The following is a 27175-nucleotide window of genomic DNA, read 5'->3' as shown; positions in this document are numbered from 1 at the left end:
GCAAGACTTCCCATCTGAGCCCACTAAACCCAAAAACCATGAGCAAAAAAACACTACTTAAGCCACTATATGTCGGAGTGGTTTGTTATTCAATAATAATCTAAACACCAATCATCTTTCTACTTTCCATAACACAAGCAGGTCCCTCAAATATCTTCTGGATAAAGGAATAATCTAAAATCCTATTAGTTTAAAAAATATTTAATAAATACTAATTCTCCCAGCAAGAATCCGCATATCCAAGGTTCTGTTAGTTCTTAAAAAGCTTCACTGCAGCTCACAGACTTGTCTTCCACAAGATTTTACAACCTACCTTTCCCACAAGCTGTACAATTTCTGCCAAGTCTTCTTCTTCCTGCAGAATCTCCTTAGCTTTGGTCCTCAGAGGAACAAACTCTGTGAAGTGTTTGTCATAGTACTCATCCAAGGCACGCATGTACTTGCTGTAGCTGATCAGCCAGTTGACAGACGGGAAATGCTTCCGTTGAGCTAGTTTCTTATCTAAGCCCCAGAATACCTGATTTAAAGACAAAATCAAAAACAAAACATAAAAATTTTTCTTAAATACAATTTTTTTTGAAGTATTGAAATGTATTTGTTTGTCCTAAATATGCAATTCTATACTTTTCTGGTCAAATTATTTATCTTTTTAGTATATAACAAGTACACATGAAATAGAATAAAACTGCAAATAGGAAAATGTATTTCTTTTAGTTTCAGTATGGGTAATATCTACAAATCAAAATTTCCTTAATAGTATGTCAAATCTGATAGCAAAAACACTGACTCCTTTGAAGATTATGACAGTGCAATATAAACAGATGAACCAGAAAATGCTTATTAAGATAGATACTTCACTTTAATGAAAACCTCTAAATGTTCTGAATAAATTCAGTTCCCTATCATTAAGGGCCAATCCTAAAAGACGTGACAGTCATTTTTCTGAGGCCAAACATTCATATGTATTTTATGCGTTCCTAACTTTGCTCCCCATTTCCCTGCAATTAAAAAGTCAAAATTTCAGCAAAGGTTAAACATCTTGAAAGTTGTAAATTTAGCCTCTACCACTTCCTTTTATCTGAAACTGACAGAAATATAGGCAAATATTCTATTTTTCCCATATGAATAATACATATGCTTATAAATGTATCAACATTAAAAAAATTATAGCTCTGATTTATATACATCTTTCATTTAGGCTTACTTTTTAAAAAAATTTTATTTATTTATTTTTTATACAGCAGGTTCTTATTGGTTATCTATTTTATACATATTAGTGTATACATGTCAATCCCAATTTTCCAGTTCATCCCCGCCCCCTACCCCCCCCCCCAGGCTTACTTTTAATGGCCAAGTTGGCTGGCTATCCACTAGAATTCATGCCCTTGTCACCGGGAAGCTGCCTAGGCAGAAACTACACTTTCCAAGTTTTGCTTTCATCTGGGTGTGGCTAACAGAATGAGTGGAGTGACCAGGCCTGAGCCCAAAGTAGGTGTGCCTTCTACACAGTCTGCCTGTACCAGCCAGATGCAGACAACTACCAGGCTAGGTGGAGCCCAAGGTAGAAGAAGCGCTGGTTCTGGATTACTGTGGAATGGAAAAGAGCTGCCCTCTCATAGGGTTACCTACCTTGGACCATACCACGAGGAGAAACTTCTATGGGGTTTTTGCCACTGTATCTTTTTTGGGCCCATTTGTTTCTACTCCTAGGGTTACTCTAACTCAAAGTGTAGTATTACTCTAACACGAATAAAACTTTGCTACCCGGATGTATTTTCCACTTACAGAATATTAAATCTATTATAAACTCTAGATAAAGAGCTAAGAAAGAACAGACAGCACTGAAGACTTTCAGTAGTAAGAATGTTGCTAAAACAGACTTTACCGCTGCCTACTCTTCAGTGACCAAATGAAATACTTCACAGTGATGTGGATAACATGAGGACAGCCTGGGGTGGGGTGGAGCTCAGAAGCTGACTACACTAGGGAAAGATATACCTGAACAATACCAAGAGTAGCAGATGTAACCGGATCAGAAAAATCACCACCAGGTGGAGAAACTCTAAATTTAAAAGAAGAAAAAGTCATTAGAAATGCTTATGGAAAATAACTTGCATATAAAAGCAATTTTTTGCAAGTCAATTTTAATGTAAATAACTTTAGAAATATGACCTTCGGAAAGAAAATCTTATACAAAAATCTTAAATAAAAACCAGTACTAAGTTGAAAATTAAGAATGACAACTATTAAACACCTTCTAGTTTGAGAAATGAGACAGATTTAATTATAATCTGTTTCACTATTCTAATCAAACAGATGAAACAGGAAGGAAGGAAAAGGTCTGAGAACAAAGTATGGCTTTATGTGGGGATCGTGAATCTTCACATTGTTTTTATCATGATACAGTCTTACCTTAACATGTCTATAATTTTCTAAATTATTTCTATGATATTGTGACTTGAATATAATAAATCAGTCAAGTCAAATCTATAGAACCAGAACATATAGAGATGACCTAAACATGTGCATTTTAAAGAGCTCCTTGGATGACTCAAGTGCAACCTTGCTTAAGAATCACTGCTCTCAGGCTTCCTTGGTGGCACAGTGGTTGGGAGTCCGCCTGCTGATGCAGGGGGCGTGGGTTCGTGCCCCGGTCCGGGAGGATCCCACATGCCACGGAGCGGCTGGGCCCGTGAGCCATGGCCGCTGAGCCTGCGCGTCCAGAGCCTGTGCTCCGCAACGGGAGAGGCCACAACAGTGAGAGGTCGGCGTACCGCAAAACAAAACAAAACACTGCTCTCAGGGGGACTAAATATTGTCTCTTTAAAATAAATAACCTTTTTTCTTATGAAAAGTACAGTTTTGATACTTACGCTCCTACAATGCTGACACTCCCTTCTCTCTCAGGATTTCCAAGACATTTCACTCTGCCAGCTCGCTCATAGAATGAGGCCAGACGGGCACCAAGATATGCAGGATATCCACTATCTGAAAAATGAAAAGAAATTTTAAGGAGAGGTTATAAACCAATCCCCAAATCCTAACAGTCTTGCTTATGTAATAAGCAATACAAAGACTTACCTGCAGGCATTTCAGCTAAGCGACCAGAGATTTCTCTAAGAGCCTCAGCCCATCTGGAGGTAGAGTCAGCCATCATACTGACGTGATAGCCCATGTCACGGAAATATTCTGACAGTGTAATTCCTAAATTGGGAAGAATATTACAAGTTATAATCCTATAAAGTATAATCCTGACTTTTTCACCCTTAAGAAAAATTTAAAGCAATAAGTTCCTAAGACTGCTAGCTGTTCACCATAATCTGTGCTGCTTCTTTTGGGCACACAGCTGAATTATATTGTCTAGCCTCCTCTGCATTTAGATGTGGCAAGTAACTGACCCCTATCTAATGGAATGTAAGAGTCATGTGTTCCACCACCAGGCAAGCCACACATCCTTCCATGCTACTTCTTCCTTCTGGCTTACTGAGAGGGCGAGAACTCCCAGGACCCATGGAAGATATGTGTCGAAATGAAAGAGCTCTTTTCAGCCTGCGTCCCAGCCCAAAAATGACAGAATAATGAAGATTGCCTGGATCATCTGAAATAAATGTCTATTATATTGAGCAATTATATGTTTGGGTTTATCATAGCCTAGTATACATTTTTAAAAGTAGGAAAAGACTTTCCTCCCATTCATTGTTGAAATAATTAGACATAGGCATCAAAAAATCCTCAACTAATTAGCTTGTTTGATTATTTTTCAAAAGTAACAAATGTTATTAACGTGAGTAATAATCTTAATTATCCAGATCATTCTGCTATGCAGATTGGGTCCTCTCCTGTAAAATCACATACAGTAAACCACTTAGAAGAAGCTCATATACAGAAAGAAGTCCTGGGTTCTACTTCCTATTCTGTCATTAATCTTAGCAAAATAACTTCATTTCCCAGTGTGGTTTCCTAATCTGTGAAAATGGAATAACTCTCACCCTATCTATCTACACATATCAGATGAAAAGATTTCTATAAATGCCCTCTGCAAAGTACAAAGTACTATACAACTCTAAGATATTAGAAATGTATATTTGTTGCTACATCATAAGCAACAGTAGATTCCAGCAAATCTACTGCCCTAATTCCCTTATTTTACCAGTAAAGAAACAGATGCTTATATAAGTAAAACAAAATAGTTGCTGGAAAACTCAGAACTTTACTATTTATCACATCCTTCAGAATAAAAAATACTGACTTAGGCTTCCAAAATATGATCCAAGGAACAAAGTCTTTAAGAAACCCACTTATCATTATTAAGGCTTAAAAAACACAGTAATTATCACATATTTCAATCTGATGGTAGAATCAGATCCTCTCTTATACAAATACGCTATGTCTCTGTGATAACATTCACTAATGCCCGTGTGTATATATTTATTAAAAAGACTTGATAGAAGAGACAGATACACATGACTAAACCTCAAAGAAGTCTCACAGACCACTTTCATAGACCTAAAGATATCAGTGCCTACAAGAAAAAAAAAAAACCCTCAGACAAAATCAAAAGATAAGCAAACTAGGACAATATCTGCAACTCATAACAGATGAAAGACTGATTTCAAAGAACTTTACCAATCCATATGATAAACAACTACTACCAATACAAAAATGGACAGAAGGCAGTTTTCAAATGGTGAATACACACAGAAAAGATGCTAGCTCACTGTAAGAAATACAGACCGAATAGGCATCTAATAAAGCAGGGACGGTAAAATGCTAATTATCAGATCTAGGTGTGGGGTACATGGGTATTCACTGTAATATTCTTTCAACTTTTCTGTATGATAATGATCATAAAGTGTTGAAGAAATTAGCATTGGTGAGTATGTGAAGAAGCAGAATTCTTGTCCACTGTTATTCCTTTTGAAGAGCTATTAGAAACTAAAATCTATATTAACAGTTGTATTCTTAGCAATTCTAAGAACTTACCTGACAAACATACAAAGAAACATGCACATAAAACATACAAAGCCACAGTGTAAAAAACATGCTTAAGAATGTTTTATGGTGTGAAGTTTGTGGGAGCAAAAATATTATCAATAATCCAAGTGCCCCCTAAAAGGATGCTGGTTAAATAAATTACGATATATCCATACAAAGGGATACTGTGCAGCCATTTAAAAGAAGTAGGTAGACTTCTTGTCCTAAAATAGTAGATGAGCATGTCACTTTCTCCTTCTTCTCATAAGAGTAACCACCAAACAAGGAGAACAAGAAATACAGAAACACAAACTCCATAGTCAAAAACTAGGGGCCATGTTTAGCTTCACAACAAAATAATGAGGAAAGCCAACTAAATGAGATAAAAAACAAACAAGGGGGTGGGAACACACCAAGAATTCACCTGAGGCTGCACATCTCAGATTAAGCTTTTGCAAACCAGAAGGTACATCCTGAGGGGCAAAACCAAGAATCCGTTGTCTGGAACACAGTAAAAGGGGTACAGGGCTAGTGGCAGGGGTTCCTTGGAACCAGTTTGGCATCAAGGGGAAGTAGAGAGATGGGGACCCAAAAAAAAGGAAGGCACTCCTTTTCAGTAAGTAAAAAGTGAATGAGGCAGGGTAGAAGAGAAAGAATTCATTGTAAGTGGCCTTGTAGCTGCGGATTTTTGTTGGCAGGAAAGAAAAAGTAAAATAACTTACACAACTCTATGCTATAACAAACTTCACAGATTACCAGGAAGAATTCCTGCTACCCTGGACCATAGTAACAACCATTCCCTCCCATCTCCTGCAAAGATGAGTAATAGTAATACTAAACATCAGCACAGGAACAAAAATAAAAGAAAAAAAGAGACAGAAGAGCAGAGTACAACAATGAACCTGCCAAGAAACAAATGAAAACTGTGACCACAATTAATTAATAAAAGAAAATCTTAATATTGCATCCTACCACAAAATAAAAATCTCAAGGAGTATACAGTAAGATCACAAAAGATGTTTCATGAGCCAGCAGAACTCAGCAAAGAGCTAGAAGAACATAAAGGCTTCACTGGAAGCAATACAAAGAATACACGTTGATTACCCTGTTAAAAAATGGATAAAAGGCTAAATAAAAAGAATTAGAGAGGAAATGATGCATATGGAAACAGCTAAAGGAGACGCTATATGTTTAGCTTCAAGAAGATAACCATAATGGAAGAGAAAAAGTTTCAGAAACTATTCTCAAAAATTTTCCAAAATAAAAGACATATTCATAGATTGAAAAGGTATACTATGTCTCAGGAAAAAATTATCAGAACTATCAATACTGGGATATATCCTAATAAAGTTATAAGACTTCAAGGTTAGGACTTCCCTAGTGGCGCCGTGGTTAAGAATCCACCTGCCAATGCAGGGGACACTGTTTTGAGCCCTGGTCCGGGAAGATCCCACATGCCGCGGAGCAACTAAGCACATGTGCCAGAACTACTGAACCTGAGCTCTAGAGCCCGCGAGCCACAACTACTGAACCCGTGTGCCACAAGTACTGAAGCCTGCGCACCTAGAGTCCGAGCTCCGAAACAAGAGAAGACACTGCAATGAGAAGCCCATGCAACGCAATGAAGAGTAGCCCCCACTTGTGGCAACTAGAGAAAGCCCATGCGCAGCAACGAAGACCCAACAATGAAGGTCTGACGCAGCCAAAAAATAAGTAAAAATAAAAAGACTTCAAAGTTAAAGAGACATTCCTTTGGGTAAAAAGAAAAATCACCTATAAAAGGAAATAAAGTAGGCCAGCGTCAGATCTCTCCCCAGCACTTAATGCTGAAATAAGAGTTCTCTAGGCAAGAAATACTGATCAAAAAATTTTATACTCTGCCAAACTGTTAAAATTTAAAGGCAGCTGAAAAAACCCAGACTTACAAAGAAACAAGAATTCAAATTTTGTCCAACCATGAAACAAATGGAAAAACTGTAGTCAAGGGACTGCCAGTGGGCATGACTCCATTTCACTAGGTCTAAGGCTAATACAAATACTGGATTTATGGTTATAGAACAGAATACGAACATTATAAATCCTGAAAATGTAGAAATCAAAGCACCAAAAGCTGGATGGAAGTGGGAGCAAAGATGGAAGATAATACATAAACATACTGATATTCAAAGTATTACAGTTCAAAGCTGATAATTCAAGTTATAGAGATACAGATATATTCAGAGATAGAGCAATGGTAAAACAGGTAATGAAAAAAGGAAAACCAGTAGTAGAAGAGACATCATTTTAAAGTCATCAAAAAGATTGTGGCAGCTCTATTAATGTCTTAAATTGACATATTCTCAAGATATAATAATATGTGAAATATTAAAAAAAGTATTCTAGGAACATGGTTGTGTGTATGTACTTTAGAATGAAAGAAAAGTTCTTTGGCAAAGAAAAAGTTTGGTGCTAGATTTAAACTTAAGAACAGATATGTTAGTCGCTTTTATTCCAATTCATATACTCACCAGTATAAATAGAGGCTTCTCTAGCAGCAACAGGCATATTAGAGGTATTGGCTACCAACGCTGTCCTCTTCATAATTGACTCTACCTTACCATCAACTTCCATCGTGAGCTAGAGGCAAACAATCTATTAGTGATCCCTAGAACATTTCAGTCCCCTTTTCACAACTTGTTTATATTTAATCCCTCTTATAATCTGTATTCCCAAAGCCATATTCCCATCACTCCAACCTCTTCCCTCTATCCCACTGTGTGGTAAAGAAAACAGCCAGTATTTCCATTTCATAAATGAAGCCCATTATTTTATGGAAAAAGGAATATTACTACAGTAACCTAGTAGATCATATAAAGGCTATGTAAAGTTCACACCTATAAATATTTTGCCTATTGTATCTTTCTCCCAATAAATGAAAACCACCAGACCACAAAAAGAAACTTTCAAGTGTTTCACTGAAAAATTCAAATTCGTCTCCTTGAGTATACAAACTGAATCACAGATATAATCAAAAAAATTCCTTAAAAGATCCTTGACAAATGAGAGCATTGCTCCAGATTCAACACAAAGCTTTATTAATTGCCAATTAAAGTTGATTAGTGGTATTTTCTCTAGATTAGTATTGGAAGCGTTATAAATACAGACCTCTGGAAAGTCCCGGAGGACTTCAGACATTTCATTTCCTCTCTCACCACATCCTACATAGATGATCACATCACTGTTGGAATACTTGGATAGAGACTGCGATATCACCGTCTTTCCACAGCCAAAAGCCCCAGGGATTGCAGTAGTTCCTCCCTGTACACATCTATACAAATAAAACAAGCACGGATTACTTTACTCGCTAATACATACCAATAAATAAAGTAGGTAAGTGACACAGAAATACAAGTTAAAGAACGAAAGCACTTTATAATACTGTCATCTGTATCTATATATGTACTTACAAAGATAGATATACAGATAGATATATAACAATTGCTCCCCTAGTTTTCACCTATAGTAGTATATGTTGTTTATTATAAATTAATCATTTCTATCATCTTTAATAGCAAAAAGTGAAAGTATATTCCATAAGGTAACTGGGGAAGAGGAATATGAAAATAAATAAAATAGTACTAATGATATTCTGAATGCTTAAATCAATTAGTTTATGAAAGGACAATGTAAGAATTAAAGCTGAAAGAAAAATACAAACACTTTGAAAGTTGTCTTCTGAGGTAAAAAATAAGATCTAAGAAATTCCTATCTTGTTACAGAGGTTAATAAATGAAGACTTTTGTTAAGGTGTTCAGTCAACCCCCTTTTACCCATTCAATAACGATTTATGAGGTACTTCCAAGGTACTACAAACTATGCTTGGAGATGCTGGAGAGACAACAGCGGAGAAAATATTCATGTTTCTGTATTCAAAGAGCTCACATTCCAGTGGAGTCAACTGGAGAGTCAGCTTGTGATTACAGTACCATTTAGCAACCACTTTCAAACTTTCCCTAAAAAGTGTCAGTGGAGAGTGAAATACCGTTAAGGGCAGAAGGAAGTTAAGAGCAGAGGGAAGTGAATGTCACAGGTGTGTTTGTGTGTGCGGGTGAATGTGTGTGTCAGGCAGGAGTGTCTGGGCAGGAGAAATGAGACATAATGCTAAGGGAAATTCCTTGGTAATAGTGTGTTTTATCATAAAATTCACACAAACACTGCATCGTTAATAATAATAACAGACTTTTCTCGTATGAAACTAATACGCATTAAAATGTTTTCTCCTTCAAACCTTTCAGTGACTCTGATACACTAAGAAGGCATGTCCATTCAGCCTATGGCTTTGTATACGTCTTTCAAATCACCTTTAAGCCAGGGTGGGGAGGCAAGGCTGGGTGTGCCCCACTTTAGAAGTTCAACAATCCAATGTGAAAAGTGCTATCATAGACACCATCCAAGGTTTGTGGGAGTACACAGGAAGGAGTACAAAGTCTGACACTGGATGGGAGTGGGATTAGGAAATTCTTTCCGAAAGAAGCTAAGACCTGAAAGAAAATAGAAATTAGCCAGATACAGGGAAATAACACTCCACATAGAGGTAATAGAATGCCCAAAGGTCCAGGGGCAAGAGGGAGGCATTGCTTGAAGAATTAAAAGTCCTTCGTTAAGCCTGGAAGATGGTGTATAAGGAAGCAGTTGGGCAGGCAAGTGGCTGAGACAATACTGGAAGGTAAGCAACAGCCAGATCATGGGTGGCTTTGTAAGGAGTTAAGGAGTGTGTGTTTGTCTTGAGAGCAATAAAGAGCTCTGAAGAGTTTCAAGCAATATTGTGCAGGATCACATATGTGTTTTAGTTGGATCACTATGTAATATGGACAACCACTTGGAAAGAAGGCAAAACTGAAGATGGGAAGTCTGATTAAATGAGTTTATTACAGGAATTAGGGTAAGATCCTTAATTATAGTCATGGAGTAGAGATGACAGATGCAGATAAAAAATATTTAGGGAATAGAATAACAGCATTAGTTCACTAATTAGATGTGGGAGGGTAAAAATGATACTTGAGAGAAGTCATAGATTTTAGATTAGGCATTCACTGGATGTATGATAATGACATTGGTTGAGAGAGGCAGCAAAGTTTCAAGGAAAGGAGTGGTGATTAAGATGATGATTTTAGTTTTAAACATACTGACTTTGAGGCACCTATAAGATATTCAAAAGGAGAGGTATAATCAGAAGTGGATGTATGAGTCTGGAACTCAGAAGAGATCTGGGATGAAGATACAGGTTTAGAAATCATCATATACAGATGAACATTTAAGTCTCGAGAGAGAATGAAGTCATCCACAGAGGGTAAGATGTATAATGAGGAAAGAAAAGGGAAAACCTCTAAGAAATATCAAAATTAAGGGAGAAGGAACCTGCAACGGAGAATAAGCAATAGCTTCTTGTAGACAGAAGCTAACTGGAAAAGCAAAGAAAGAGGGTGTTTCAAAGAGGAAGGAGTAGAAAGCAATACCCAATATCCAAAGTTGTAGGAATTAGGAAAACACTAAAACGTACTTATTGAATTGGGAGTGACTGATGATGTTAGTGAGAGTAGTTTCGGTTGAGGGGTGGCACCATGGGCAGATCAGTACAGTGAATTAGAGTGGGAAAAGTGGAGACAACTCATTTACTTTTTTAAAGAGGTTTGGCTGTGAAGATAGGGAGAAACGTAGTGGAAGGTAGAAAGGGGAAAAGGGTCGAAGGTAGATTTCTTCTCATTAGATGGGAGATAAAGAGAATATCACTTAATGGGAGGTCTTTGAGGAAACATGAGGTGGGATAAACTCCAGAAAAAGGAGAGAAGTAAGGGATGGATGGGAATGTACGTTAACTGATGGAGTTCCAAATCTGATGGCCTGTCATTTCTCTGTGAAGGATCTAGCATGATCATTTGTTGAGAATGAAGGAGAAAGAAGACTGGAGTTGAAGCTCTGAGGCAAGTGGAGAGGTTTGAAATAGTCACTGAGGAGAGCAGGAGAATGATAATTAGGGAAATGCTGAACGACTGTGCCACAGTGGTGAGATACCAACTTGGCCTCATTTATTTTTCTCAGCAGCTTGTGTGTAGATTTGGGAGAAGGAGCTAGCAGGACTGATTCACAGTTGATATTTCGCCAGGTGGGCGTGGCAGAAGACAAAGGAACCAAGAAAATTTAATATACTGACAGATGTTAGTAAAAGTGATAGACTATTAAACTTAAACTGGATAGTGAAGGATATGGAAACAGGAGGTACTGACTAAATAAGAAGAGTCAAAGTACTGAAGATTTTATGAGAGAGGAATAGTGAGAACAACGCACAGAGTAGGTTTAAAGGTAAGAGGCTGAAGAGTAAGTGAGACATACATGGGTTGGTGATCAGAAGTTGAAAGAATTACTACATCACTGCTTCAGTCCTTTCTGTGAATTAAATGATGAAGTTATCTGTTAAAAGAAAAGCAGGGTATGGTAATGCCTAAGATTTAAAGAGAAAGGAGGTTTTTAAGCAGGTGATGAAGAAAATGGCAAAGAGCAGACTACAAAGTAAGAAAGATTGCTGGGTAGCATAGAGAACCCAGTTGATGTTAGAAGTCATCAATTTATAGTGACACCAATCTACTAATTCTAGGATAACTTAAGAAAAATAGTTATATTATTTTGGCACAGATTTCCTTCTGGAAATTTCATTTTTTCAGAAAGCTTTAGAAATAATGCTTTCCTTTTGCAACTGTGAAAAACTAAATTTTCTTCAACAGTTTGATTCTCTAAATAAGCACTGGTAAAATATATTTCTCTAGATAAAATGTATTATAGGATTAGCACATAAAATCTTTATCTATAAAGAAGTGAAACAATAAACACATATAATAACTCTGAGGGAAAACCACGGGACACAAATCAAACTTACGGAAAAAGGGCATCAAGGACTCTCTGGCCAGTCAACAGAGGATGATTAGCTGGCAACTTCTCAGTGACAGGCCGAACCTGACGTACAGGCCATACTTGGACCATGCTGAACTTCTCCTTTATACCTTCAAATTCAAGCTCCAACACAACATCCTACAAAAATACAGCAGGACTTTAAGTATATTATAAACATTTCTTCCTCTAAAATCAAAGTAATGCCAGATTTCTCTTGGGGGGTTAGGGAGGTGATATGTGGAAGTGGGGAGGGAGATTTATACTTTTTTATTGTAAATCTTTACATACTGTTCTAATTTTTTTTAAACCAGGTGCATTGTTACTATTTTAATGATTTTTTAAAAAAGCTTAGAAGTTTTGGAGAAAGGAGTATCTCAAGTAACAGAGGGATAGTTAAATAAATTACATGAATATGCATAGGAAAAAATCTTGAAGGGTACAGAAGATAATCCTGGGACTGAGGGAGGGAAGAAATGAAAGCTCTCCTAATTTATTTTCCATTCTTTATTTTGCTTACTTTATTATAATGCTCTGACACTGCTTTAATGAAAAATACTAATCTATTAAGAACCCTAACATATTTAATAAAGTTAAATATTTTAAATTATTTACAAAAGCAAAAAGATAATGAGTAATACTCTAACATTTGTGAACACTGAGATGGTTTTAACTGTTCACAAACAATCTCAAAGTCCATAGACCTATAGAAATCTGTAATCTTGTTGATGCATGAATCTGAACTGTCTACTTCAGGGTTTTCTTTCAAGTATAGGTGAGTCTCTAAGCTAGTGAGTAAGGTTAGCTGACTGCCCAGAATCCCGATTTAATTCTTTTGCTCTGTATATGTTGTAGAGCACAGACTGATTCTTGTGAAATGATTAGAAAATTATTATCTTTTATCATATTTTATTGGGAAAAAATTATATGCTATAATGATCCTCTCAATAAAGCTATCTTCATACCCACAAAGATTATCATGCATCTACTGTATTTGGTATGATGTGACTATCAATAACATTAAAGGACTAAGTTTTAAGTGGCTCACCCAGAGTAAGAACTTATATAATCCATTCTACAATTCATTATGTGAATAGAGACTGACAAAAAGATCAGTCTATTCTATGCCTAAAGAATCAGAGGTTTAAATAATGTAGCATAAGTTAAGAAGGTAGGAAAATACTATACTAGCTATTTCTCTTCAAAAAGAAATAATATATTTTGCTTTTTGTATTCCCAAGCTCAAGTTTTAAAGAAAAAAATCTTAAATAAAAAAATAATTATGGGAGTAGCTTAAAACATACACATTAAATATGAATTCTGTAACTATTCAGACTACTAAAACTGGGCAACTGTCACATATAAGGGGGGCCACTCTTGTGAGATAAAGTTTATGAGATACTTACAGAGGTATCGTAATTTCCAGGTGGAGCAATGTAAGTGACAGTTCCTCTGTTTCGTGGGGGCAACATGATTTTGTGTTTGATGAGTGAGTTCTCATTGACAATTCCATAAATATCTCCACCAGTGATGTGACTACCAACCTAGAGAACAAATGCACTTGTTTAATGTTCAAATAAATGTCAAACCATTTAATGTTTAATAAACGTCAAGCAGACTCACCCTTGCTATTATTTAAATCATTTGCTTCACTTATCAATAGAACACATTTGTTCTATAATCCTTCTAGTGGAGCTAAAAAAAAGATGTAAACTATGCTTCTGTGGTCTATTTTTATTTTGACTAAGAGTACAAAATAGTTCAGTAAACACTCTTTTCACATTCTTTCACCAATTTTAGAAATTTAGGTTACAAAGACATACCCGTAGGTTTTTGCAAGGTGTGAAATCCCATTTGACATCTCTGCTAAGAGCAGACACATTTACTCCTCTGGGAATGTAAATACTTTGAGTCTGACTGCTGATATCTGACAAAGGTCTTTGAATACCATCAAAAATGGCTCCCATAATGCCAGGACCAAGCTCTACTGAGAGGGGTTTACCAGTGCGGAGTACAGGATCTCCAACAGACACACCAGCTGGAAATGGCAGTTGAGAAAAACTCACTATGAAAGATTACAGATACTATAAAAAGGAAATACCACAGTTTAACAGGAAATGATACATAAGGCGCTAAACCTGCGATTCTCAAACTTTTAGTCCACAGCATCCTTAGTGTTTCAGTAACTTTTTGATAGTGACCTACAACAAAAGATATATATATATATATATAATTCCATCTATTAAATAATTATGTCCAAACATCTTAATATATGTGTATGTCCTAACAACTAAGTGGTACTTTGAAAAATATACATAAATTGAAAGAAAAAAGAACATTTTAATTTCATTATAAAATAATCTCAATTCTTACAAATGGGATTTATGTGCCTGTTGGGTATTCTACAATTTCCAAACCTTGGAGTCAGATTGAATACTCATCCCACATCATTTTTGTATGACACTTGGTTTTTAGCTTAGCAACTGCCAAAACTCAGCTTCATAAAGATATGATATCATCAACAAGAATATAGTACAGTCAAATAATAAAAGTGTTTATTATCTCAAGCTACTAGTTCTCATGGTGTCTGACAAAATGTCTAATATCCCCATGTTTACCGTAAAACCTTAAAATATCCTGGGGCACCCACATGAGTTTGCTGCAGCTGCCCAGAGTGCCCTGGGGCACAGTTTGGGAACCACAGGCTTAAAAATAGAAGCAAAAGCAGCTCCATCATACTTTGTTTCAACTATACTGGTGAGGAGTATCAGTTCCCTAAAAAGGATATTAGGACCTGGACAAAAACTTACTCTTAAGACTAAGAAACAACCAAAAAAATCTTCAGACTTAACAATTATTAAGAGATTTATTAATAAATGTTGGTATATTCATAAGCTGGAATTCTATGTAGACATAAAAAAGACTAGGCACTTCTACGAATTTTTCAAGAAAGAGCTCCAAAATATATTTCCAATATTTGATTATGAAATATTTCAAACCTACAGCAAAGCTGAAAGAATTTTACAGTGATCTACCATTAACATTGTACTATATTTATCACATATTTATCCATCTTCCACCATACATATATTTTTAAGTGAAAAAAACAAGGTGCAGAACAGTGCCTATAATATGCTATCTTTTGGGGAAAAAAGGAAATAAAAATAAAAATATATATTTATATTGGTTCATATAACAAACTAGAAGGATACAAAATAAATGGAACTAACAAAATGGGCTGCATGAATGCATGTCTGTTTTGAAAATTGGCCAAATACAGGATAACAAAGGCAGAGCGGGTTCTCACTATACACATGGTCATTTGTTTATTTTAAATCTTCAAGCCATGTAGAAGACTAAATAAAAGATAAACCTAACAACAGAAAAATATCCTTTTGATTAGTGATGATTTCATAGCTATGAAGACTCTTAATTTTATTAAAAATTTCAAATTAAAAATTTGAATTTTATTAAAAATTTTCAGATTTTGTTTAGAATTAGCACTCCAATACTGACAGAGAGAACAGGTACCATAAGCATATATTTTAATATGGCAAAAAAGCTGTACCAAATAAAACTTAATTAAGTAGCCAAAGAAGTATGATCTTGGGAATAAGAGCAATGAAATATTAAGAGCAATGAAAGGTCAGGAGATAATACTAATTTCTTAAACTAAGAGCAATAATTCTTAGTACCTTTCTTCAATAAACTCCTATATATCGGGTTTCTTCAAAACACCAATATTCCACGTTTCTGATACCATTGGTGCTGCTTATACCTTTGCCATAAATCTTTCAAATCTGATTTATAGAAAATGGCTAGAAATTGAACCAAAAAGGATACAGGTTTCTTCATACACCTGGATAGTGGCCATGTCACCCTCCAATCGGATAATCTCTCCAACCAACTCACTGTGGCCCACTCGCACCAGTTCATACATGGCTGCACCTGCCATGTCACAAGCTGTAACCACTGAAAAGAACAAATGAGTATTAAGATAATTAAAACATCCAATAAATCCTATAATACACTTCTCTCATATATTCATAGGAAAAATAAAATACCTACTATGGAACACACTATCTCATAAAAAGACAGTTTTAAAAAATTATACTTGATTTAAAATACTGTGTTAGCCACAGAAATACAAAGCATCCTAAGAGACTACTACAAGCAACTCTATGCCAGTAAAATGGACAACCTGGAAGAAATGTTAGAAAAGTATAACCTTCCATGACTGAACCAGGAAGAAACAGAAAATAAGAACAGACCAATCACAAGTAATGAAATCGAAACTGTGATTAAAAATCTTCCAACAAACAAAAGTCCAGGACAGATGGTTTCGCAGGTGAATGCTTCCAAACATTTAGAGAAGAGCTAACACCCATCCTTCTCCAACTCTTTCAAAAAAGTGCAGAGGAAAGAATACTCCCAAACTCATTCTATGAGGCCACCATCACCCCGATACCAAAACCAGACAAAGATACTACAAAAAAAGAAAATTACAGGCCAATATCACTGATGAATATAGATGCAAAAATCCTCAACAAAATACTAGCAAACAGAATCCAACAACACATTAAAAGGATTACACCATGATCAAGTGGGATTTATCCCAGGGATGCAAGGATTCTTCAATATATGCAAATCAATCAAGGTGATACACCATAGTAACAAACTGAAGAATAAAAACCATATGATCATCTCAATAGACGCAGAAAAAGCTTCTGACAAAATTCAACACCTATTCATGATAAAAACTCTCCAGAAAGTGGGCATAGAGGGAACCTACCTCAACATAATAAAGGCCATATACAACAAACTGACAGGAAACATCATTCTCAATGGTGAAAAACTGAAAGCATTTCCTCTAAGATCAGGAACAAGACAAGGATATCCACTCTCACCACCATTATTTAACAGAGTTTTGGAATTCCTAGCCACGGCAATCAGAGAAGAAAAAGAAATAAAAGGAATACAAATCAGAAAAGAAGAAGTAAGACTGTCACTGTTTGCAGGTGACATGATCCTATACATACTGAATCCTAAACATGCCACCAGCAAACTACTAGAGCTAATCAATTAATCTGGTAAAGTTGCAGGATGCAAAATTAATGCACAGAAATCTCTTGCATTCCTATACACTAACAACGAAAGATCATAAAGAGAAATTAAGGAAACAATCCCATTCACCACTGCAACAAAAAGACTAAAATACCTAGGAATAAACCTACCTAAGGAGGCAAAAGACCTGTATGCAGAAAACTATAAAACACTGATGAAAGAAATCAAACATGACACAAACAGATGGAGAGATATACCATGTTCTTGGATTGGAAAAATCAATCGTGTGAAAATGTCTATACTACCCAAAGCAATCTACAGATTCAATGCAATCCCTATAAAATTACCAGTGGCATTTTTTACAGAACTAGAACAAAAAATCTTAAAATTGGTATGGAGACACAAAAGACCCTGAATAGCCAAAGCAGTCTTGAGGGAAAAAAACGGAGCTGGAGGAATAAGACTCCCTGACATCAGACTATACTACAAAGCTACAGTAATCAAGACAATATGGTACTGGCACAAAAACAGAAATATAGATCAATGGAACAGGATAGAAAGCCCAGAGATAAACCCATGCACCTATGGTCAACTAATCTATGACAAAGGAGGCAAGGATATACAATGGAGAAAAGACAGTCTCTTCAATAAGTGGTGCTGGGAAAACTGAAGAGCCACATGTAAAAGAATAAAATTAGAACACTCCCTAACACCATAGACAAAAATAAACTCAAAGTGGATTAAAGACCTAAATGTAAGACCAGATACTATAAAACTCTTGGAGGAAAACATAGGAAGACCATTCTTTGACATAAATCACAGCAAAATCTTTTTTGATCTACCTCCTAGAATAATGGAAAGAAAAACAAAAATAAACAAATGGGGCCTAATGAAACTTAAAAGCTTTTGCAAGCAAAGGAAACCATAAACAAGATGAAAAGACCACCCTCAGAATGGGAGAAAATATTTGCAAACGAATCAATGGACAAAGGATTAATCTCCAAGATATATGAACAGCTTATGCAGCTCAATATTAAAAAAACAAACAACCCAATCAAAAAGTGGGCAGAAGACCTAAACACACATTTCTCCAAAGAAGACATACAGATGGCCAAGAAGCACATGGAAAGCTGCTCAACATCACTAATTATCGGAGAAATTCAAATGAAAACTACAATGAGGTATCACCTCACACCAGTTAGAATGGGGATCATCAGAAAATCTACAAACAACAAATGCCGGACAGGGTGTCGAGAAAAGGGAACCCTCTTGCACTGTTGGTGGGAATGTGAATTGATACAGCCACTATGCAGAACAGTATGGAGGTTCCTTAAAAAACTAAAAATAGAATTACCATGACCCTGCAATCCCACTACTGGGCAAATACCCAGAGAAAACCATAATTCAAAAAGACACATGCCCCCCAATGTTCATTGTACCACTATTTACAATAGCCAGTTCATGGAAGCAACCTAAATGCCCATAGACAGATGAGTGGATAAAGAAGATATGGTACATATATACAATGGAATATTACTCAGCCATAAAAAGGAATAAAATTGGGTCATTTGTAGAGACGTGGATGGATCTAGAGGCTATCATACAGAGTGAAGTAAGTCAGAAAGAGAAAAACAAATATCATATATTAATGTATTTATGTGGAACCTAGAAAAATGGTACAGATGAACCTGTTTGCAGGGCAGAAGTAGAGACACAGATGTAGAAGACAAATGTATGGACACCAAGGGGCTAAAGTGGGGGGTGTGGGGTGGAGGTGGTGGTGGGATGAATTGGGAGATTGCGATTGACATGTATACACTGATGTGTATAAAATGGATGACTAATAAGAACCTGCTGTATAAAAAAATAAAATAACATGCAAAAATTCAAAGAAGTATATAAAAAAATAAAATACTGTGTTAGTTTCAGGTGTACAGCAAATGATTCAGTTATATACTTTTTTTTTCAGATTACTTTCCATTTATAGATTATACAATATATGGAATATAATTCCCTGTGCTATACAGTAAATCCTTGTTGCTTATCTATTTCATGCACAATAGTTTGTATCTGTTAATCCCATACTCCTAATTTGTCCTCTCCTGCTTCCCTCTCCCTTTTGGTAACCATAAATTTGTTTTCTATGTCTGTGAGTCTGTTTCATATACAGATTTATTTGTATTATTTTTTAGATTCCACATCTAAGTGATATCATACAATATTTGTCTTTGACTTACTTCACTAAGTATAATATTCTCTAGGTTCATCCATGTTGCTGCAAATGGCAATATTTCATTCTTTTTATGGCTGAGTAATATTCCATTGTATATATATACCATATCTTCTTAAGCCAATCATCTGTTGATGGGTACTTAGTTTGCTTCTATGTCTTGCCTACTGTAAATAGTGATGCTATGAACATTGGGGTAGATGCATCTTTCAAATTAAGAGTTTTCCTCTTTGCTGGACATATACCCAGAAGTAGGACTGCTGAATCATATGGTAGCTCTATTTTCAGTTTTTTAAGGAACATCCATATTGCTTTCCATAGTAGCTACACCAATTTACATTCCCACCAACAGTGTAGGAGGGTTCGCTTTTCTCCACATCCTCTTCAGCATTTATTATTTGCAGACTTTTTTGATGACAGTCATTCTGCTTCGAGAAGATACCTCACTGTTGTTTTGATCTTCATTTCTCTAATAATTAGTGATGTTGAACATCTTTTTATATGCCTGTTGGTCAGCTGTGTGCCTTCTTTGGTAAAATGTCTATTTAGGTCTTCTGCCCATTTTTTTTTTTTCTGCCCATTTTTTGATTGAGTTGTTTGGTTTTTCGATATTGAGTTGCATGAGCTGTTTGTATATTTTGGACATTAACCCTTTGTCAGTCACATCATCTGCAAATATTTTCTTCCATTCCATATGTTGTCTTTTCGTTTTGTTGATCAAAAGACACATTTTTAGGGACTTCCCTGGTGGCGCAGTGTTTAAGAACCCGCCTGCCAATGCAGGGGACACAGGTTCGATCCCTGGTCTGGGAAGATCCCACATGCCATGGAGCAACTAAGCCCATACGCCACAACTACTGAGCCTGCACTCTAGAGCCCACGTGCTGCAACTACTGAAGCCTGTGCACCTAGAGCCCGTGCTCTGCACCAGGAGAAGCCACTGCAATGAGAAGCCTGTGCACCACAACAAAGAGTAGCCCCCGCTCGCTGCAACTAGAGGAAGCCCGCACGCAGCAATGAAGACCCAATGCAGCCAAAAAAAAAAAAAAGAGACATTTTTAGCATATGACATAGTTGGGGTAAACAATAAAATTTGTTAGGCTAAAGATTACTTATTTACATAATATACATGAAAGCTATATTCATTTTGAAGTTCTATATGACAAACTCTTACCTAGTAGCATTGAGGCAAGTTTTGATCAACCTAGGTTGCTATAATATATGGAATGATGGGTTTTGGAACAATAGTAATAAAAAAAACCTTTAAAACTAAAATGAGAACAAGAGCTTTAGCTAGTTGCATGATAGAATGCCACACAATTATCAGTTTGCTGTGTTGTCACCATCGCTTTGAGAAATATTATATAAAACAACATCTTTACTTTCTAACACTTTATACCAGTGGTTCTTAAAACTCTTCTGGAACAAAGACTCTTGATAAACTAATGACAGATCTATCTAGAAAACCTCCCATTTGCATCAAAGATTTTTTTCATATCCCATAGGATGTTTATTTCATATCCCATAGGACGTTTATAATCAGTCACCACCACTGGGTGAAACCCTAATTAAAAATCCCTATTTCTTATAAATACTGAACTAGAATTTACACTTATTATTTTGGTTTATTTATTTGTTTGTTTGTTTATTTATGGCTGAGTTGGGTCTTCATTGCTGTGCGCGGGCTTTCTCTAGTTGCGGTGAGCAGGGGCTACTCTTCGTTGCGGTGCGCAGGTTTCTCGTTGCGGTGGCCTGTCTTTGTTGCAGAGCACAGGCTCTAGGGCATGCAGGCTTCAGTAGTCATGGCACACGGGCTCAGCAGTTGTAGCTCGTTGGCTCTGGGACGCAGGCTCAGTAGTTGTGGTGCACGGGCTTAGTTGCTTAGTTGCATGTGGGATCTTCCGGGACCAGGGATGGAACCTGTGTCCCCTGCATTGGCAGGCGCATTTTTAACCATTGCACCACCAGAGAAGTCCTGATCATGTTGTCTAGTAAGCAAAAACTACTTTTCTGGAATGAGGGGAATGTAGTACATTTTCAGATATGTAGAAATAAGTCTTTTTTTTTTAATTAAGGAATCCACTTCTATGACTGTCATGAAGCCCAGGCTGAGTTAACAGCGACAAGTTATGGAAGTAACAACATCCCACTCTGGACTTTCTGGTTATAACCACTGTCTTCTCTCTCTAACCTCAACCTCTCTACATCTACCTCTATCTATCTCTCTACCAGACTCATGAGGCCTCAATCCCTGCCCTCCTATTCCTGGAAGATGCCAAAGCCAGCTATGTAAGAGGCCTTTTCAGGAGAAGACGACTTCTGTCTTCCCAGAAGACAAAGCCTCTACTGTGCTTTATGAGGCGGATAGCAACCCCAAACCACAGATAGGTTGGGACCTGCGCAGGCCTCAATGGAATAAGTCTATTTTAATATTTAGCCTTCTGATACAATTAATTAGATCTATGAATTAGGTAATACTCGAGTGAAAACTATTAAGGTGTTAATATTTATTTAACATTAAACGATGGAAATTTATTAATTTTTTAAATACTTACCTCTGAACCTATATATAAGAATAGTTAAGATGCACCAAAATACCAGAGATCACTAACGTTTGAAATCATATTTCATAAACAAAAGTATGCCATTTTTCTACTACCTCATTAAGTACTTAAAAATTATAAATAGGTTCCAAGAGCAGTTAACTACAAGTTTCAGAAAAATATTTTTACCTAAACTCTTTTGATAGTGTTCTTTTGCCTTTTCCCTAAGAGTTCTTGTGTATAGTCTGTCTTTCCTGAAGACCTTACGATCCTCAAGGGGAAAAATTGTTTCTCCGAATGGCAAAAGAGATTGAAAACAGTGAAATATATTATCTGCTAATAAGTTCAAGCTCAAACACCAATTTCTAAGTGGTAGAAGCTTCTTAGGGAGAAATAGGCACAGTGACTGACAGTGTTTTCTTTGCATTAACACCAAAAAGTGTCATCACCTCTTCTGTGATTAGAACAAGAAAAAGACTACAACATGACTTTGTAAAAAGATATAAGGAAAAATGAATTTCCATGGCACTAAAGATACAAATCAATGAGCAGCTTTACCTGTGGAAACTATGAACCACATTTTGCAATAGAAGTGTGGAATAATAAAATGAATACTAGAACAAAATTTATTATTTAAAATGCAGTACCCCAAGTGTGGGCAGAACAAACATAAACTGCTTTCCATTCTCATTATCATGTCATAAGACTATTTTCCTACAGGTAGCTAGTTATGTGATATCTGAATAACCATTCAGAAAGATTTATACATGCAAAGAGCCAAGGTTGATATTTCTGAGAAATGCTTTAAAAGCAATTATTAAAATTCAAATCCAATTAACAGACATCTAGGTATCACATACTAAAACCTATAAACTTTATAGTTTTTTAACCTCACGCTTAACAAAAAAATTAAGACATATAACACCAACTATACATTTATATAATAAACAGGGTATCACAAATTAGTACTTCAATAATTATCAAATTTAGATAATAAATGTTGCAGTAGCCCTTATGATGGAGGTATTACCTTAGTCTTACAGCAGCTATGAAATCTTTTAAAGACAGAATTTATGCAGGTGAACAGAAACTTGTGTATTTCTGCCTAAAACATCTTGAAAAGACATTAACTGATGTTAGGAATTTTTACTATTGAGATTATTATGTATTACTTACCAGGTCCTGAGACCCCATGCACATAACCAAACGTGGTTTCTTTATCTTCATCACGTATTTTGGGTAGCTTGGAGAAATCCATCATGTTAACTTACCTATGGTTTAAAAAAAAAAAAAAAAAAAAAAAGGTAGTGAACTTTGGTGTATTCTTGAGTTATTACCACTTCTTCAAAGTAAAATATAAAATTCTTAAGATTTGGTTAAAAGTACCTCATTCTTGGATAGTCTACAGTTATTAAAACTCAGAATTATATATCTGTATGCAAGACATTCAATAGAAAATACCCCATGGAATGTAACAGACTGTGAATTCTTTCCAACCTCTTATCTAGCCTGACAACATCTTGCCCTCCCATTATTTCTCTGACCTCCTCTCTAACTACTCTTCCCCTTAATCAGGCTGCATAAACACTGAACTCTTTGCCATTACTCAAAGCACATACACATTCTGCCTCAGGGTCTTTGTACATGTTGTTCCCCCTGTCTGGAGTACTCTTCTGCCAGATGTCAGCTTCTATATACCTCCTTCAGGTCTTTCCTCAAATGTCCCCTTCTCTGAAAGGCTTCTCTGCCTATCTGCCCATCTATTTAAAATACCTCCCCTCCTTCTCTGCTTTATTTTTTTATCATCTAAAGACAAGTTATATCTTACATTTAAAAAATGTTTAAATGTAAAATCTACCTTTAAAATATTTCTGGGATCATTTTTCCCTTTTTTCTTTTTTTAGCAGAACACAGAATAGTGTAAGAAATTTAGTTCAACTTCTTTACTTTAGAGATGTGCAATCTGAAAAACCCAAACAATGAACTATTCAAGTCCAAATAGAAAACTGGTTACAGACCCCAAAGTAGAATGTTTCTATGTAACTGCTGGTCTAACTTATTACTGACAATTTAATAAAGAAGATAAAATATATGTACATTTAAAAAGCTAAATAATGTCTCCAAACAACCATAAAGTAAAGGTCACAGATCAATATGTAATAAAGTATCAAATAATACACACTTATTTACTAAAAGTTCAACGATTAGAATGTTTGGGGAAAACATCTTGAAGGTCAGGTATAATTAGCATAGGAAAAGAAGGAGAGCAAAAGGCATTTCAGGTGGGGAAATAACGAGAACAAAAGAAGGGAAATAAAAATTTCAGGAACAGTTAACAGCCTGACTGGAATAAAAGGTTTCTGTTATGGCAACAGTGAGAAATAAGGATAAGGGAGACTAATTTGTGGGTCTTGAAATGAATGCCTACTGGACTTTATCCTACAAACAATAGGAAATAACCGAAGATTGAGGGAGAACTGTTATGAGAATAATGATGTTTAACCAATCTAACGTTAAGTAGGGGAAGGGATGCAGGCATGAAGAGAAGTTGAAAAGCTCCGGAAATAGTTATGGGATGAGTGTCAATATGTTACCAGAGTTGTCACCAGACCCTTGCTCAAAACCCACCAACCCCTCCTTGGAATAGGAACTAACATATATCTTTCATCACAGGGTCTGGACACAAAGAAAGGAAGCTATAGGAAGAGAAAAACAAAAACCGGACAGAACCAGCTGAAACCAAGATGGCGATGAATCTTAACTCCAAGAGACCCCGAGTTTCTTTCTACACTGATTTTACTACATTGGTGTACTAAATGACACACCTACTGGCAGCCGTGACTGGAAGTCACTGACCAAAAAAGGACAGAAAAGTGGTGGCATCCCATTTCCAGGAAAGCCTGCCTCTTTCCCAGAAAACTAATGCATATGCATCCCCATCATTAGTCTCACTCCTTCCCCCCATTGTCTTTATTCCTTAAAAGCAAATCCGTCTTGCCATTAAGGCGAGAGCTTGATTTGTGAACTAAGTTCCCACTTATCCATTCTCTGGCCATTGAATAAAGCTTCTGTTGCTTCAATTTCTGCTTTGGTTTCATTTTTTGGCTGCTGGAACCCGAATGGAAAAAAACCTTCTCTATGGAGGCAGAGAGCCTCAGTGGGCTAGGGCCTGAGCAGGGGTCCATACAACTTAACTGGTAACACATGGACTCAATTTATTAAATGTTTACTGAGCTCCTACCAAGGAAAAGGTACTGTGTTAAATTTAGGGAATAAAGACTATGAATAAAAGGAGATTTCACTGGTTTTAAACAACTGTACCATAAGACAAAATTACTTAGGTGTTCAAAATGACAACACATTGGGAGAAAAGGAGAAATTGATTCAGATGTGGGAAAAGTGTAAAGCAATGGGGATGAGTTAGGGGAACAGGTAAGAACTGGAAAGTAAGTTTCAAGGCTGAGTTGAGTCCAAATAGAAAGAATACAGAAAGAGAGGAAAATCAAACCCTGAGGCTTAGGTATTAATTCAGGCAGGGTACAGTGGTGTTTTTCAGTCTTTCTGGAGTCATTGAAGGATGGCTACAGAACCCTACACTCCTTGGAATACAATTTGTAATCCATTAACCAAAGTATCAAAGAATTCGGGAAGGGCGTATAACAATAAAGTCATTAACAGTGGAATTCTAGTTTGATACACTTAGTGCCTTCAGAAGCAGGACGGTGTACAGGGATAACAGGGAAGAATTAAAGAGTGATTAAAGAAACAAGCAAGAGTAAAAACAATTAAAGATCAAAACCATATGGCGATTCACTTTGTTATACAGCAGAAGCTAACACAACATCGTAAAGCAATTATACTCCAATAAAGATGTTAAAAAACCCAAAAATCAACCACATGGCTATGTGGGAGACCTTCCAAGTGAGAAGAATATGATCAAAGGGGCAAGAAAAGTACCAACACCTTAAAGATGGTATCAGTGATAAGGTAGAGACTATCATCACTTCGGTCATTTTTTGATAAAGATGAAGTTAGTGTATAAGTCCTTAGAAATCATAGAAAAATAATAAATCTGATATTACAGTCACAAATGTCAATGTAAAGGAGACAAGGATTTTGGTGTAAGAAAATTGGAGGAAGGGCAGTTGAGGGAGGAAGTAAAGAAAAGGGGAAACTGGTTTATTAGGATTTTCCAGCCTCCTAAAGATGCAGAAGGGAACTATTGAGTAAGTAGGAATGGGACTGCAAAAGATTAGAATATAAAAAGATGAAAGTTTTTCTAGAAACTACTTAGATAACAGGGGAAAAAAACAAAGTTTAGAGATAAGCATTTATTTGGGAAATGGGTTGGGCAAAGTCTTCAAAGAAGTACTAAACAAGCAAAGGAGGTCAAATTTTAATCTCCAGAAAATCAAAGATTTTCAAAGTCAGAAGAGAACTTTATAATAATACAGTCTAACTTCTTCCCCAAATATGGGTATTTCCTATGATACATGATCATCTGCCTATTAAAGTGGAAATATCATGAAATACTGAGTCAGCAGGCTTAGGAAATATCCTGATTCTACCAGTGACACACTGCAGGAGATCTTGGACAAATCAAAATCTCTTAATATCTTCATTTGAAAAACACAAGTACCACCTACCCTGGGGCTATGATTAAATTACAGTTTGTCAAAATGTTCCCTGTGAGATGTAAAATGCTCACAAAAAATTCATCTGTAATACCTACCATTTAAACAGGGCTTCAGTTTTGAAAAAGCCATTCTGTTTTCAGAAATCGCCTCTTAGAGAGTTGTTTTGTATCCAACCTAAATCCACTTCCCCAACTTCTACCCTCTGGAGGTTTCTTCCAACTACTGTAGCCACACACAGTATCTTCCCTCCCGGAGGAATTCTCTTTGGTGTCAACTGTCCCTCAAAGGATAGCCTTTTTCAGATCTTTCTCCCCTGAGGCTACCCTCTTCCGGAAGTATTTCACGATATCAGTGTTTTTTTTAAAACAGAGCAAACAAAATTAAAAACTGTATTCTAAATGTCATATGAGTAAGTTCTGAAGAGTACCACTTTCATCTGTTCTGGCTGCTTTCTTTTTATTGAGAAACAGAGACTAAGGCTTTGAGTCAGACAAATGAAGTCTGAAATTATAAATTGTGCCCTTGAGCAAATCAAATTCTTTCAACCTTTTGAGACTCATTTCATCTGTAAAATCTACTGGGATTGTTGTGAAGCACCTAACAGTAAGCCTAACAGAAAAGTATTACTGATGACTACTAACTTTATTCTGTTAGTACAAGCTAATATTGCCTATATTTCTAAAAAGAACCTAACATATTCTTATCTTCTTGTTATATGAACCAAATCTAGTCAAGTGGCTAGTTTTTTTCTTAGCCATTATGTGTATTTTACCATAACTTTATTTTCTAAAACTAAGTAGATTTTA

At 36.1% G+C, this 27175-nt stretch overlaps 1 protein-coding gene across 2 annotated transcripts in view; it reads right to left on the bottom strand.

Annotated features, from left to right (window-relative positions):
- Window positions 1-27175, bottom strand: part of ATP6V1A (ATPase H+ transporting V1 subunit A) — a 55386-nt gene that overhangs the window by 7223 nt on the left and 20988 nt on the right. For both annotated transcript variants that reach the window (XM_082839980.1, XM_082839981.1), the window contains exons 2-12: window positions 22909-23003; window positions 15739-15867; window positions 13719-13933; window positions 13302-13439; window positions 11885-12036; window positions 8119-8281; window positions 7482-7590; window positions 3082-3204; window positions 2874-2988; window positions 1999-2062; window positions 314-517 (exon numbers count right to left, since the gene is read on the bottom strand). In XM_082839980.1, the coding sequence (XP_082696106.1) occupies window positions 314-517; window positions 1999-2062; window positions 2874-2988; window positions 3082-3204; window positions 7482-7590; window positions 8119-8281; window positions 11885-12036; window positions 13302-13439; window positions 13719-13933; window positions 15739-15867; window positions 22909-22993 (1497 nt within the window). In that variant the 5' untranslated portion in view covers window positions 22994-23003. The remainder of the gene's footprint in view (window positions 1-313; window positions 518-1998; window positions 2063-2873; window positions 2989-3081; window positions 3205-7481; window positions 7591-8118; window positions 8282-11884; window positions 12037-13301; window positions 13440-13718; window positions 13934-15738; window positions 15868-22908; window positions 23004-27175) is intronic.

The sequence above is a fragment of the Leucopleurus acutus genome (assembly GCF_964270905.1).
Source record: "Leucopleurus acutus genome assembly, chromosome: 5".
Classification (NCBI taxonomy): domain Eukaryota; kingdom Metazoa; phylum Chordata; class Mammalia; order Artiodactyla; family Delphinidae; genus Leucopleurus; species Leucopleurus acutus.
This window is presented reverse-complemented; position numbering and strand designations above follow the sequence as displayed.